Source organism: Delphinapterus leucas, chromosome 7 (assembly GCF_059928025.1).
Source record: "Delphinapterus leucas isolate spDelLeu-1000000601 "Yukka" chromosome 7, BTC_Dleu_Yukka2, whole genome shotgun sequence".
In the NCBI taxonomy this organism is placed as follows: domain Eukaryota; kingdom Metazoa; phylum Chordata; class Mammalia; order Artiodactyla; family Monodontidae; genus Delphinapterus; species Delphinapterus leucas.
The window spans coordinates 40,585,082-40,601,562 of record NC_143135.1 but is presented as its reverse complement, the minus strand read 5'-3'; the positions used below and the strand labels follow the sequence as shown (position 1 = coordinate 40,601,562).

At 42.6% G+C, this 16,481-nt stretch overlaps 1 protein-coding gene across 1 annotated transcript in view; it reads right to left on the bottom strand.

Annotated features, from left to right (window-relative positions):
* Positions 1 to 16,036, bottom strand: part of LOC111165269 (uncharacterized) — an 80,364-nt gene extending 64,328 nt beyond the window's left edge. The window contains 2 exon segments of the mRNA XM_089915857.1: positions 15,428 to 15,623; positions 15,977 to 16,036. Coding sequence (XP_089771983.1) covers positions 15,428 to 15,623; positions 15,977 to 16,036 — 256 coding nt within the window.
* Between the last annotated feature and the right edge of the window lie 445 nt (positions 16,037 to 16,481).

Genomic DNA, 16,481 nt, shown 5'->3' with positions numbered 1-16,481 from the left:
ATTGAAGTAGACACTTGATCATCTCAATATCCAATTTCCTGCTGTTCTGCATCTTAGTTAATCACAGGTGGAAGACAGCCTCAGTAATTTTGATGGCCTACCTGCCAAGGGTCATCACCACTCTGTTTACTACCACAGTAGAGTTCCTGTTGCCTTTGGATCAGTGAATAATCCAACTCCAAATCCCACTATGAGGTTTGCTTTCCCAGGGACACTGCTGGGACTGTCTTAGCAAGGGTTTCCTAGAAAACAAGATCTGTGGCAAAAACTTAACATCCTAACATTTTAGAGGAGAGTTTAATCCCAGGATAGTAAAAGTGAAGGAAAACAAGAAGTGAGGCAAGGGAAGGTGGGAAGACAAACACACAGGGATGTGCAACTGAGTTGGCCACTACCTCATGGATAACAAATCCGATGGATTGCTTGGCCTCACAGAGGGGCCAAGTAAGCTCTTGCTGCACCTTTGAAACAGTCCATGTGCGGACTTGAAGGGGGTGGAGGAGGAAAGGGGAGACGGGGATCAATTCGTTTGCTTCCTCCCATCTTCTCCCATGGGTTTAAGCCCATCCTAGGTGGCATTACTACCTCCTGCACCAGGGAGCTGTTGGGAGAAGCAGAGCTTCTGCAGGTCCCTCCTTCTCTATCAGCCCTATGTCTGGGGCCACTTGATCAGTGTGTGTGGTGGGGGAAAGGGGCAGCTTCATTGACCTGCTCTGTGACCATGGGAATTGTGTTAAGGCTGCTTGGTTGTGGCACAAGTAATGAAAAGTAGGTGTGGCCATAAGAATCGGAGATATTGCATGAACTGGGTCTGATATGGGTGTATTCAGAAAATAGTGATTTTCCCCAGACCGATACCTTAATGGACGTTTCTCTGGCTGGAAAATTCCACAGGAGTAATCAAGAATACATTTCCAGCATGAATTCCTGTAAAAAATTTATACTTCTTGCTTTCCCTAGGGCACCTAGCAAAGTGTCTGCCACAGAAAAGACTCTGGGCGATTTGGCTTTAGAAGCCCTACCGTTCTTACAAAACCATCTCCAGTGTCTGTTGGACCCAAAAGACAAATTACCACACTCGTCTATGTAATTAGCTTCTCACAAAGTGTACATATTAGCAAGAATATGAAAAAAAAAACCCCTATTCCTGACATTTAATTTAAGTACCTGGTTCATTTCTATAACTTAAATCTCAACCTACTAGAAATGATTTTTATCCTTTCTTGAACAACTTTACTATGTTTTTTTTCTCCTTGAACACACAGGCATTTAAACTATTTTTCTTAGCTAGGACAAGACATTTGAATTCTTATGCCTTTTTATAATTCAAAGCTGTTTAATTCTGAACTTAAAACAAGAAGGAATACCCATTAGCTTAGATTACATGTTTAGTGGTACATTTTATGTTTAGTTTGTGGGGAAGAAAGGGGTTGAGTGGGTGATAGAAGGTAAGAGGAAATTCAAGGAAGTCTAGAGATACATTGATTGGTATTTGGAAATGAGAGAAGGCTTTTTGCTTGTTCTTTCTTTTTTCCAATCAGGGAATCCTATATTACAACCAGTTAAGATACTAAGATTTCTTATCAGCATAGGTAAATTAGTTTTCTCAATCAATATTTCAGGTGCTTGAACTATAATTATGTGAAATTCACCCCATGCCAGTAAGTTATATCCTTCAAGAATTCATATCTCAATATAATAAATAAAAACCATCAATCATTGAGATAGTTTAAACAGTGCCAATATATGCTTTATAATATATGGTATATGTAGTTTATATTATAGATAACATATACTGTGTATATTTCCAATATTGTCTTATTGTACAGACTATTTAGACACTCCTACAGTGTGTATCGAGGGTAACCACCAATACCTTCCCATCAGGGAATTGAAGAAGCCCTTAACCAGAATTGTAAGAATTGTAGATCCTTTCTAACTTTTTTTTTTTTTTTTTTTTTACCAACTAAGAATCTCCATCCCATGCTCTATCACCCAGACTGATCTTCCTAAACTGTATACTTCTTGGCACTGTTGATAACCCACTTATTACTGAGGACTCTCAGCCTGTCTGCCTGCAGTTGCCTCAAGTTCCAATCCTGATGCAGAGTTTATCAGCAACAAACTTCTGCAATACAGGAGATGGGACTTTGGATATACTTCCCTTCAAATGCCTGAGAAATGCCCTTTGCTATGTGCTACCACTGAGGGAATTGCTTCCACAGTTCATCTTTTTAACACTTATTTACTTATTTATATATTTTTCAGCTTTATTGAGTTATAACTGACAAAATTGTGAGATATTTAAAGGGTATATCTTGGTGATTCGATATACATATACATTGTGAAAGGATTTCCTTCATCTGGTTAATTCACACACCCATTACCTCACATATTTATATATTTATTTATTTGGGGCAAGGCTTGAGAATTCAACACATATTCACTGAGTGCTCACTTTGTGCCAGGGGTCGTGACAGGTGCTGGGAATACAGAGGGGAGTTAAGACGGGTCTAGACCCTGGCCTCCCAGACCCCACACTTTAATAGGCATTTGGGACGATTTAATAAGCTGTTACAGTCCTGAACACTGGGCTTAGGGAACTATAGGGTGCCTTGGGGTTAAATAACAGGTTGGGGGGGCATATTGGTATGCTTCTGTGCAGGAGGACCTGTGTGTGATATGTGAGGGAAGAATGTAAAGAGGTTAGCTAGATGTGGAACGTTTTAGCGTTCTCAGAGACTCAAGTGATTAAACAACGTTGGCTTAAGTGTTGCCTGAAAGAGTCCCCTTTATTTAAGATTGTCCCTGTCTCCCCAAAAAAACCCACGTTAAGTGCTGGGCTCCAAGTCAGACAGGCCGGGGTTTGAATCCTTGCTCTCACAGTGACTTTTCAGGGTTTTTGGTTGTAGACAGCAAAATTCACTCTAAGCAGAAACGTGTTCGTTATGGGGGATTAGGCAGGTTGAAGACACTGGGGAGGCCAAGGAACCACATGCCTGGTTACTGCCCAGCTAAGAACACGACTTGGGGAAACACTCAAACACACCACAAGTCTGTTCCAGGGGATGCTGCTGCCTCTACTGCTGCTGCACCTGTGACGTTGGGGACCAGAAACTGAATTCCTACACAGCTGCTCCAGAAGAAACCACAGAGAGGCTCCCCCAGTCATTTCTGCCTCCAGGTGTTGCTCGTGAGACCCTAGGCTGCACCTGGAGTCCAGTTCCGAGGGTGCCTGGGTAGTGCTGTTTCTAATTTCCAGGCTCTGTGATGCATGTTATACCAGAGAAGAATTGGAGTGAGTGTTGAATGAGCCACTTTTCTTTATATGTCACATCCCAATTACTAGCCATCCAAACTTGGGGAAATTGCTTAATCTTTCTGAGTCTCAATTTTTTCAATTGCAAAGTGGAACTGGTAACGGACCATATCTCATAGGGTTGTTGTGAAGATTTATAAAATAGATAACACATGCTGTGAAGATTAATACAATAGATAACAAATGCTAGCACTTAGCCTAGATGTATGAAATCATGAAATAATGTTACTTCTATTGTTGCTATCAATATTATTATTACTATTGTTATTGGTATAATAAGTGCCCCTACCTCAAAAGGAACTTCCTGCCCAGGGAAATAGCTGAGTGAGGCTGTCTTCTGGCTTTGCTGTTGAACTACCCGTTCTGAAGTGAATACACACATATAACTGTGCCAAGTGCAGGGACTAAAGTGCATTATTGGTAGACAGAATGGATGAGATTGGGGATGGAACAGGAAAGGGTAGACAAGACTTAACAAAACAAAAACTCCTGACTGCCTGTTTAACCATCTAAAATTCAACCACGAACTCTAGTCTTTTGGGTCTCTTGGGTTTTGTTCTAGAGTTCTTTAAGAATTGCAACAAAACCATTGCCAAACCCCTGTCTTGTATTTGCCGGCTGCCTATTTTTTTGGCCCCACCGTGCAGCATGTGGGATCTTAGTTCCCTGACCAGGAATTGAACCCATGTCCCCTGCATTGGGAGCGCAGATTCTTAAGCATTGGACCCCCAGGGAAGTCCCTGGCTGTCTATTTTAATTGCGAATCTTCCATAGTAAGACAGTCTCACTATGGCAGAATTTATCTTTTCTTAAAATTAATTTTTATTGAAGTATGGTTGCTTTCCAATGTTGTGTTGGTTTCTACTGTCCATCAGCAGAGGAATGGATAAAGAAGATGTGGTACATATATACAATGGAATATTACTCAGCCATAAAAAGGATTGAAATCGGGTCATTTGTAGAGATGTGATGGACCTAGAGCCTGTCATACAGAGTGAAGTAAGTCAGAAACAGAGTTTATCTTAATAGTGGCTGTCCTACCATCTTAGAGGGCCTGGAATTGTCATGCTCCTCAGACCACTTACCAGCTGCTCAACTCCAATTAGGGTCCTTTTAGATCCTCTCCCTGCAGACCATAATTTTTTTTTTTGCTAATAGTTATAACTAGGAACCCCTGTTTCATCTAGTACCAATTAGTGCTCTCCCTACTTCTCTTATGACGCAACACTTAGTCCTGAAATGTGTTGGTCCCCACAAGTCAGCTGCCTAGCTCTCGACCTCATTTCAGCACCTTCAGAGTGGGAGGGGGGGCTTTTGGTTTCCAGTTCCCCCAATTTTCTGGTTGGGTGTTGGGGTGAGATCCAGACCCTATGACTTGAAGTATGACTCAGACTCTTGAGTGATCCCTCCCCTTGTGGAGTCCTGATCACTGTGTTTCACCAATGAGATCTGACACTCGGTGCTGATTGCTTCTGGAATTAAAAATCTGCCCTCTTAGACACTACCAGGCTGGACAACCTAGTTTTCTTCTGCCAGTCTCTGAATACAAACTAAAGGTTGTATTACTCCAATCCCTGTACAGAGGTCTTCTATCCCAAAGGTCCAACCCAGTTCCACCAGGATTATAACTAAAGTGAAATCTTTATGAGCCCCCTAAGGAAAATCCTATGAGAATGAGATGGAAACAGGATAGATACCTTTGGAGGAAAGGGCCAGCAAGCATATCTGAGAAGATCTTTGTGTCATTGGTCTGCATGGCCAGCCCTGGTGACACCATTGTTCAGAATTTGAGGTACAGGGCAATTTGTATATATAGCATCCCTTCATTTTCAAAAAGGATTTATTTTTACCCCCCAGATATCCTTCAATTTCTTTATCCTAAGGAGCCCTGCTTCTTTGGCAGTTTTCCTCTGGCTGCATTAGTTGGAAATCTCTCTGAGCACCTCTCCTTGGCTGCTGATCCCTGTCTGCCTTACAGCATGTAAGAGATGACCTCTCTCTGGGAATAAGCAGAGGGATTTCTCAGGAATAACTAAAAGTCTTTTAGAGAACAAAGCCTTCTTCCAACCACTTATAATTTTCCTCTGAGTGCTCAGCAAAGAGAAATAGCTCATGGAAATCTCCCTCCTTGCATTTACCCTTTGAGGGACAGCAAGCCATTTTCTGTCCATTATATAGAGCTGTTTGGGCCGAGCAGTAACTTAGATATGCCACCTTTTCATGGAAGGGTCCTGTCTTTAATATGCAGAGTAGATGGAAACTTGTAGAAATGTGAGCACATTGTAAAAAGGATTTTACATTGCACTGTGAATGATGACAACATTTTTAATCGAGAAGAGCATTGCTGTGCATGAGCCAAGAGACTCTTTCTCCTGCTGTTGGGAACTATTTCCTCCAAGACTCATCCCACCAGTCCGTCATCAGGTGAGAGTGTTTCTTGGGCCACGTGCCAGTTCTTGGATGGCTGAAACGCTTGCCTGGACTCTGGCTACTTGCCCCACAGTGCTCTCAGAGTCACCCACAGTGACTCACGTAGAAAGCTGTTACCTCATTTTGTTGACTTCCATTGTGTGGGCTGACGGTTGAGTTTAGTTGGAAGAAAGGAAAATGAGAACCAGAGATGTGGTGACTAATTGACAATCTCAATTACCAAATGACGCATGAGAACATAGAGGCTCTTAATAAGAAAGGGAAGGTGAGAGCTTTGCCCTCTACTGGATTTCTTTTGCTATGAGCTACTGGTGAGTCACAGCTGAGCTGGGGCCAGGCACAGTGAGTTCAAGGGGGTTGATGCAATGGCATGAAGATTTTTCAGTGAACAACTTCCAATGGGATCTCATGAGGCAGAAGGGTAGAGGAAGACTCCCATTTCTACTGATGGAAGGCCATAATCTAGAGAAATCCGTTCACTGAGTGGCTGTCCCAATGTTGGTGTAGCCCAGATCTGAGCTGAGGTCTACCAACCCCTTACAACCCCTTACAAGATAGTCAGCTCAAACCCTTATTTCATGCCTTATTATCTCTCGGTTCCAGCTTCTGTGTGTGCTGTCTTTGATTCTGCCTCATGTGGACTCTGAGATAAAAACTCAATACCTTCCTTGATTTCCTCAAAAAAATCCAGACCAACAAAACAGAAAAGATTATAATCAACTTTATTAAAGATATGGGGGTAAAAGGATAAGTCACATCACAGCTTGATAGGTAAATAAGCTAAATTTTCATATTAGGCATTTTCGTTGTCTTCAATTCTTTTGTCCCTCACCTTATCCCTTAACTACCAAGAAGAGTTTCTCCCTTGCTCTTCACCCCCTGTGAGTTCTGGGGCTTCAGCTGTTTCCTCTTTCTCCTTTCACCCATTGCTTCCAGACTGCCCTAAGGGAACTTTAATTTATTTATCCCTCTATTATATAAAACAATGCAATTTTCCCTAACTCCAGATCACAAACTTGGATGTCCAAAAACATCGATGATCTAACAAGACAGTGGTGATAATGAATAAACAGAACAAACTAACAAAAAAGCAAAAAGAGTAGTTATACCACTATTATTCATTTTACAAATATATGCTAGGTGCCAGCACTGTTCCAAGCGCTGTCCATTTCTAAACAGAAATTTGTACAGTGTGTCATCTCTGCCTTCTCAGGATTGGTACCTGGTTTCAGTTGGAATATCACATTTGCTGCCCTTAGGTCAGGGGTTTTGGTCAACTCTGATTCATACACCTGATAGTTCAGTCATTCATTCAATTCTGGAAGACAGACATCACCTCTGACCTATGCGATTTACTCACTGTGGAGAAGTAGTCAACTAAGGAGAGACTGGGCTCTGGTCTTGGGACTGGAGGCACACTCTCTGAAAAGTTGTAGGGTGCTGTTATGGTCTTCAGATATACTGAAGGGATGAAAAGAAATGATCAAAGGAATGTGATGGTCTATAAGGGAGTTAATACGGTCCCCCAAGAGCCTTCTGTAACAATTATGGCTGGGTACCTGGGGGAGATGTTTGGGGCTGCCTACAGTTCACTCTACTCTCCAGGCCTGTTTGACATGGGTGATCTCAGGAGACCATTTATCAAGAGCTTCCTGCTTCCTTAAATATGTATAATTGCTATGAGAGAGGCAAATAAACATAAATATTTAAAATGTGGGCTCTGGAGTCAGACTGTCTATGCTTAAATCCTGCCCTTAAGCTTACTAGATGTGACATTAGGCTAGTACTTAATTCTTCCATCCTTGTTTTTTTCAAATGGGTAGCAAGGATAACAGTATCTACTTCACAGGGTTGTTGTTAGGTGTGATGGTTAATTTTATGTATCAACTTGACTGGGCTACAGGGTTTCCAGATATTTGTTATACATTATTTATGGGTGTGTCTGTGAGGATGAGATCAATATTTGAATTCACAGACTGAGTAAAATATATTGCCCTCCCCAGTGTGAGTGGGCTTCACCCGATCCATTGAAGCCCAGAAAGAATAAAAGGCTGAATAAGAAAAAATTCTTTCTTTCTGTCTGGCTGTCTGTGAGCTGGGACATTAGTCTTCAGACTCAGACTCAGACTGGAACTCTATTATCTGTTCTCCCCGGTCTCCAGCTTCCCGACTGTAGATCTTGGACTTCTCAGACTCCCTAATCATGTGAGTCAATTTCTTATAGTAAATATGTTATGTATGTAATTTCCTATTGATTCTATTTCTCTGGAGAAGCCAGATTAATACATAAGGATTATGTAAAATGATCTAAGTAGAGCTCTTAGCATACTGCTAAGTGTTGCAGAGTAAGCATTCACATACATCCATGATTCTTCAGATCACATCCAGCCTTTGTGCTGGGCACTGTTCCAGGTACTGGAGATACAGTGGTGAACAAGATATTCAAGGAGACTGCTCTCAAAAACCTTACTTTCTAGTGAAAGAAGACAATAATATACAAATAAGTAGATTACAGAGATAATTTCAGAGAGTGGTAAGTTCTGTAAAGGAAGTTATACAGGTTGATGTCATAAAGAGACTGGAGGGACTTCTTTAGATAGGTTGGTTGTGGAAGGTCATTTTTAAGTAGGTGACATTTGGTTTTAAGTTGAAAACTGAAGAGTGATAAGGAGCCAGCCATCAAAAGTGGTGGTGGTAGTAGTGATGATGATGTGTGTGTGTGTGCACGCGTGCACGTGTGTGTGTGTGTGTGTGTATTGTGTGGTGTCATAGAAGGGGAGGATTGACAGATAAGGAAGACTTTTCTAGACAGAGAAACCAGCAAGTGCAAAGGCTCTGGAGTGGAAAAGGTCTTGGTGTGTTAGTTCTAAGACTTCCAAAAAGTCCAGTGTGGGTATACAGGTGAGGGGAGACTGGCACCAGAGGGTGCTGGCAAGATTGATGGGAGCTAGACCATGTCTGTCTTAAAGCTATGGAAAATCATTTAAATTTTTTATCCTAACTATACTGGAGAGTTGTAGGAAGAGGAGTGACCCAGTATGATCTATGCCTTTTACATTTTTTTTTTTTGTGGTACGCGGGCCTCTCACTGTTGTGGCCTCTCCCGTTGCGGAGCACAGGCTCCGGATGCGCGCAGGCTCAGCAGCCATGGCTCAGAGGCCCAGCCGCTGCGCGGCATGTGGGATCTTTCCGGACCGGGGCACGAACCCGTATCCCCTGCATCGGCAGGCGGACTCTCAACCACTGCGCCACCAGGGAAGCCCTGATCTATGCTTTTAAAAGATCACTCTGAGAGTTATGTGGAGAAGGAATCACAGAGCCAACAGTCAAATCCAGGAGACTAGTTAGGAGACTACTGGAATTGTTCAGGCAAGAGATGATGGTGGCTTGGACTATGGTCCCTTGTTGCCATGGTCTGAATGTTTGTTTATCTCTCCCCACCCCTCAATTCATATGTTGAACTTCTAATGCTCAGTGAGATAGTATTAGGAGTTGGGGACTTGGGAAGGTGATTAGCTCATGAGGGCAGAGCCTTCATGAATGAAATCAATGTGCCCATTAAAGAGACCTCAGAGAGTTCCCTTGCCCCCTTCTTCCATGTGAGGATACAATGAGAAGTCTGCAACCTGGAAGAGGGTCATCCCCTGACCATGTTGGTACTGTGATCTCAGATTTCAGCCTCCAGAACTGTGAGAAATAAATTTCTGTTGTTTATAAGCTACCTAGTCTGTTATTATTTTGTTACAGCTGCCTGAATGGACTAAGATATTGGTGGAGACAGATAAATGGATGGATTTAGGATGTTTTTAGGGTGGGAGAGTAAATAGGAGTAGAGTAATAGTTAATATATCTAATCGCTGGATTAGATACAGATGAAGGAAAAGGAGGAATTAAGAATGATACCTACATTTTGAGCTGAATCCACTGAGTTATTTGTGCTGCCGTTTACTGTGATGGGTAAAAGTGAGGGAAGAAGAGATTTGGACAGAAAAAAAAAAAACCAAAATTCTTTTTGGACATGGTTAGATAGAGAGGCTTATTAGACATCCAAATGAAGGTATATGTGATTTACTCAATTCCCATCGAACCCCTTCTTGCAAGCCTTTTTACAGAGGTTAGAACATTAAAAACATTTCTTCTCAGGTCCTCTTGGAGCGAGAATTCCACACAAAATTTAGGCAATCAGAGGCACTGGCAATCAGAGGCATTCATAATTCATTTGGAGGGCAGAAGTGAACATTTTAAGATGTTGGCTGTATGAGAGAAAACTGGATATTCTGGGGCAACCATGGAATTCCCTGGAGTCAAAACTGATATAGGTGAGCAGCAATGGACTTCCCACTACATTTCCGTGGGATGATTAGTTTCTCCTGGATGTATTATTCTTGGGTGTGTGGCATCTGGACCCGATTCTCTGGCCCTTTAAAAAATTCTGTAAGCTACTGAATACCTTGTAACAAATACTGTCCTGTTTAAATTAGCTTGGAGAATTCTGTTATACACAACTAAGCACCCTGATGAATACAGAGTCAGATGTTAACAACTAGCATTATTGCTAAGAGACATTCTGCCATCTCCCATAGTCCTCCAGCCTTTCAGGAGTGAGTATGAAAATTTAATTTTAACCTATCAAGATAGAGAGCTGAGAACACCCATACACGAAAAAAGCCTGATATAATTATCTTCAACGATAAACAGAAGATATGCCCCAGTAATTTCTTGGCCAAGGAAATTTCTAAGATGCTAGGTATGAGAAAATAGGGTCTGTTCAACAAGAAATAACAAACCAAGTCATGAAAACTAATAAATCAGGATTGGAATCTCCCCTCCCCCCACTGCCCCAAGTTCATCCAGCATTAATGAGTCTTTGGCAGCATGTCCTTTATGTTTTCTTTTGAGTGGAAGGGCTTCTGTGTGTGTTTGAGTTATTGCTGCAAGAGACTAGAGGGTACTGGTTTTTCTGGTGTTTGCTTACTGATGAAATAGGCACTGAAGTTAATGGACCCTAAGACTCAGGCACCATGAAAGGCTTTCTAAATACTCTGAGCAAAGACCTTATGAGTCAGATGGGTGGGAATAGTTGACAAAGTGACATCAGCATATCACAGCCTGTTTGCTAATCTATCACAACACAGTATGGATGGGAAACTTATTCTTGCCTATTTCTAGGGAGGGTCATTAAGCAGTGGCAGACTCTTTATAATAATAAAATGGGCTATAGCAGACGGTCTTAGTGCCTCATCAGTCTTTACTATTCCCACTTGTACCTATAGCTTTCTACTGCAAGCACCTATGACTCTCTATCTGGGAATTTTCTCAGGCCACAGAAGCCTGGCCATGCAGGACTGGCCAAGATGTGCTGGGGAGTTAGCCCCTGTGGGAGCATCCCTAAACTGGTGATGGACTGGAGTTGGTGGATAAATAACTTATCATTTTTCGGGGTGGAATAATTCTGAGGCTTTCTCTCTAAAGTGTTCCAGAGGATCTCCAGCAGGATAAAGCCTCAATTACCTGCAGCAGTAACCTGCTTATTATCATGCTCTATAATGGTTATCTTCCCTTCCCTGTCTCATTTCCCTGTTCCCTTACTGGTACAACTCCCAAATAAATGGTTTATACCCAAATTCTTGTCTTGGGTTCTGCCTCTGAAGAAACCCAATGTAAGACAATGGTTAACGTGTTATAGCACTTACTAGTTGCCATACACGGTTCTAAGCACTTTATGTTTATTACCTGTTTAATCCTCACAAAGCCCCATTAAATAAGCAGTATGATTATATTCATTTCACAAAGGAGGATCCTGAGGTACAGAAACTTTGAACTATTTGTCTATGGTGAAACAGCTAATAAGTGTGAGAGCCAGAATTTGAACAACAGGCAGTCTGGCTCCAGAATCTATGCATTTATCTACTACTCTATACTATAGATTGTCATCCAGTACTGTAGCCACTGGCTAAATGTGGCTCTTTACATTTAAATTAATTAAAATAAATTAAAATTCAGCTCTCTGGTTGCACTGGTTATATTTCATGTGCTCAAGAGCCACATGTGGCTTGTGGCTAGCATAGATTTGGAATATTCCCATTGTTGCCGAAAGTTCTATTGGACAGCACTGTTATACAAGACCCTCTTTTAAACTTACGGCCTGTCTCAAACTTCCTTAACATTATAGAAACACTCACTTATCCAGAAACACCCTCTATAGAAGACATAGTTGAGGGCCAGAAAAAGGGCCAGGAAAATGCATTAGAGCTCTTTACCATTACTCATAAGAGAGACACTCAGATCCTTTTCTTAACCCTCCTCCTTCTGATTTGCTCCAGCCAGTTCTACTGAACATGTGTCTATCGTTTTCCTGATGATGTTGAATTAGCAGGTGAAAATTCAGGTAGACTGGGCCTGGGGCTAGAGGCAGATACATTAACGGTGACCAGAAGAAACCATCACAACCCAAAAATGTGATCCTGAGATTCTGACTAAGAGGATCTCATAGTCAACTGAATATGAATAACTAATATGCTAACTGAAAACAATGGACCAAGAGCTCAAAAGCACAGAAGTTGGAGTCAGCAGGTGTAGAGGTAAACAGTCCAACTAATTCAGGCCCTTACATAGGATGCAACACTGTGACTGACGTTCTCTTGATGACGGCTGTGAGTCATCCAGAGAAGGTTAAGAGGAGAATGTCATGCATTTTAAAAGGGTTTCCATCCAAAATGGCTTTTAAAAATGTGTGTTTTCCATTTAGAGTATGTTTCAGTTACCCGGGAATTTACTTTAGCTAAAACTCTCATTATTCTGAGAGTGTTGACTGCAGGAGATTTTACTCTAATTAGCTTTACAAGAAAGTTTTAAGGACCTGTATTTCTACTTTCTTTGCAGTGTGGAACAATGCTCTCAGACAGGGAGGAGAGAGTCAATTTGGGTCCTGTGAGTCTGAGCCAAGAAAGAATTTTAATCATCTCAGAGGAACCCAACCTGAGTAATTCCTTGACGTCATTCACTGTCCATCTCTCAGAGTGACCAGCTTGGGTCTGGGCCACCATGCTTTGCTCATTCTCTGGAAGGCACAGACAACTCTAAAAATATTCTCTAAGAAGGGACTTCTGTGGGTTAGATGTTGGCATCTCTATTTCTCTGGGGTTTGGAGGAAGAAGCCTCCTGGCTGGTGGCCTGTGATGGGGAGTGGGACTCAGTTGAGTCGAGCGTCCAGAGGATTGAATGTAATTTGAGGGTTCTGCAATGACTGTCTGTATCTCCTACCCTTCAGCCAGTCTTCTTAACTGGCTTAGCAGAAGAGAAAGCTGTGTAGAGACATACATTTCTAGTGCAAACTCTAGTAGGGCAGGGAAAGCCATCAAGAAGCAAGGACCCCAGACAAGCTCAGGGCTCTGAGGAATTGGTTGCTTCTGTTGGTGGTGTTATAAGATGGGCTGAAAATTGGAGTGTTTGCAAGCCTTTAAAAGGAGTAGTTAGACCCAAGATTTCCTTCTATATCCTATGTAGTTAGATGACTAGGTGTCAGAAAAGACTGCAGGATTACCATAATGAATGGTAAAACTCCCAGCCTCCTTTATTACTTATTGGCTTATACTCCACCCCACAACCCCCATCCCGCTGACCCTTTCAGGAGTCCTCTTAGGACAAATGAAAAGCCAAGGGAAAATACTTACAGTTATTCATTTCGTAGTTTAGCCCCCCCTCCCCCAATAAAATGACAAGGTTGCTTCTCATCTAATCATTCTATATTCAGGCCCATCGATGGACAACTGTGCCATCCTCATCTTCTGATGAGCATGTTATTACTTCCCTCTGAAATATAAACCAGCAGCTAGGGAGAACTAGAAATGTGAGGGTAGTCTCTAAAGTGCGAAGAACAAAACAAACAACCTATGTTTAACAGCTTCAGAGAGCTAGAAGACGATGTTGCACCCATGAAATAAAAACAGGAGGATGTAAAAAGTAACACAGAATTTTTAAAAAGCTATTGGAAGTTAAAAATATGATCAAAAGAATTTAAAAACAATATAAATTTGAAAAAAATATCTCCCAGAAAGTTGAATCGAGAGAGAGAGAGAGAGAGAGAGAGAGAGAAAATTATCAAAGAAATAAAGCAAGAAAATTTCCTTGAATTGAAGAACACGAATTTTCTTATTGCAAGCGTTCTCCCAGTACTTAGAACAATAAATAAAAATAGTCCACACCAAGGCAAAACATCATGGTATTTTAGAAGACTGGAACAGAGAGAGGGAGAGGGAGGGAAGGAGAGGGAGAATGAGAGAGAGAGAAAGAGAGAGAGAGAAAGAGAGAGAGGAAGAGAACTTATAAAAAAATAGAAATGGATTTCTCAACAGTCACACTGGAAATAGAAGACAAATCGAGAATACTTTCACAATTCTGAACGCAAATGATTTCCAACTTAGAATTCTATTTCCGGAAAAATCTATCATATAATGATGAGTTTGCTCCACCAAAGTGAGGTAGTAAACCAAGAATGAGGGACAAGTAGGACCTAGGAAAAGGAATGAACAGGTGATGGGCAGAAAGAAAATTAAACAAATGAAAAGAGAGGGAATTACTAACTAAAAACATACAAAGAAATGTAATCACAGTACAATATGTGGCTCAGCTAGTCTGTACATGGTCTTCATAATATAAACACTGAATATCTATTTGACAAATAGATGATATTACTATAATGAAATGGTGCAAGGATAGGTATGTGTTTTATTTGGGTGGAGGGTGATATACAAGGACTCTTGTTAAATACACCACTGTAATATAAGCATCAGGAGGGCAGGGGTTTTTGTTTCATTCACTGTGAGTTGCTAGTGCCTAGAACAACGCCTGGCACATAGTAGGTCCTCAATAAATACTTGTTGAGTGAATAAAACTTTCCCCTAAGGAATATTTCTCCAAAGAAATTTGTAAAGAAAGCAGAGAGTAAGTTAAAGCAAATAAAAATAAACTTCAGAAGCTACAGTACATGGAATCTGTTTCTCTCCACAATTTAATGACAATCATTTTCAAAATTTAAAGGTAATTACATAAAATAGTTAAACCAAGCATCGAAACATTTGAGACAATTTAAAAGCAAAAGATATTCCTGGGAAACCATTCGCTGTAAATCCTCATACTAGTTAGACTGGGGATGCCTTGAAGCTCAGAACAGTTCCAGGAAAATCAAAATGTAATTTTCTCGATTTAGAAAACACATTTTATTGACTTTTTCTTCCATTATCTCACAAATATAATAAAGGAGGGGTTGAGGAAAAATGCCTTATTTTGCTTTTCAAGCTGGAGTTCAGAAGAGAAGCCCTTCCTCTCACGTTAGATTCCAGAAAGTTTTCACCATGACACTGATTCCTTTTATGAAATAAAAAGAGGTGCGTCTTTGGATCAACAATCTGCTTTTCCATCTAATGGATCTAAACTGGGTGCAATTCACCTTGGCTGTGAATTTACTGCTGACTCTTAAGGGAATGAACCCTTGGAACTGTTCATTCATCGTCCCCTCCCTCACTCCCCTGTCACCGAACATTTGCTGTGCACCTACTATGCTCCAAACACTGTGCAAAGACACTAGTGGAGGAAGGTTAGGTTAAATAATTCTGGGTACGCAGTGCTAAAATAGCCGGTCCCTTCGGGGTATCCAAGAAGACACTGAAAGCGCAGTACCAGGACAATTTGTGTGAAGATGGGCTTCCTGGTCCGGGTGCGCACTCCTCTTTCTTGTCAGAGCGCAAGGATCCGAGTCTCTGCAGCTTTTATAGAAACTTTCACCAACTTTACCCCAGGCAGGAGCTCTGCTCGGATTGTGGGCTACGCATCGCGTGCCTTTGGAGTGGAAGGCGCCGCCGGGGATTGTGTCCCGCTAGAGGTGGCAGCAAGGCTGTCGGTCCTAACACTTCAGAAAAGTTCTAGTGACACAGACAGAGTCTCTGGAGAGGCTGTCAGCTTTTCAGTCCTTAGCCCCAAGAGTTCAAAGTTACCCCTAAATTCATATTTTGGGGCCTCTTGGGAGGCCAAACCCCAAACGCGACTCCTGCGCTCTCTGCGGGCTTCCCCGCTCAGCTCGCCACAGATAACTTGGAGGAGGCTAGGGAGAGTGGAGCCCAAGCTCTGGGGCCTTCCGGGCCTTCTCTCCTACCCCGCCCCCTGCGCTGGTCCTCTCTGGGGAGCGGTGCTGCCCGGAGCTGCTGGGACGGGCTCTACTCTCTGCCAGACCTCAGAGACGGTGGCAGTGGTCCGGGAAGAGGCGGCGAAGAGGGCGGAGGCGTTAGTCATCTCCCAGCTGCGCCTTTCCACCTGGCAGCCCCTTTCCCCGTCCAGAGTACGGGAAAGGGACGCAGAAGTGTCCCCTCACATTTGCAGGGCTCTGGGAGAAGGGCCCTCAAGTAAAGGCCGCTTCGGTGTCACCGGTTGCATCCGGAAGCGAGCCCTACCATTGGGGCGCAGAGAGACAGTCCCACTGTTACAGCGGAACCGCTTCGAGAGCAGCGCTTTCTGGTGTGGGATTACAGGGGTCCTGGGAGTCCTCCTGCCCTGCTTCCTGCCGCCAGATCCCGCAGCCACCTTCTCGGCGCGGCGCAGCGTTCCCGGGGGTAGGGGAGACGCCGGGTCAAGCAGCCTCTGTGCCTTCTGCCCGCCGGGGTAGCAGGCCCGGCAAGAGTCGCCCGGTTTGGCGGCCCGGATTCTTTGGGGCTGTGACCTGGAGTTTCGGTTGCCCAGG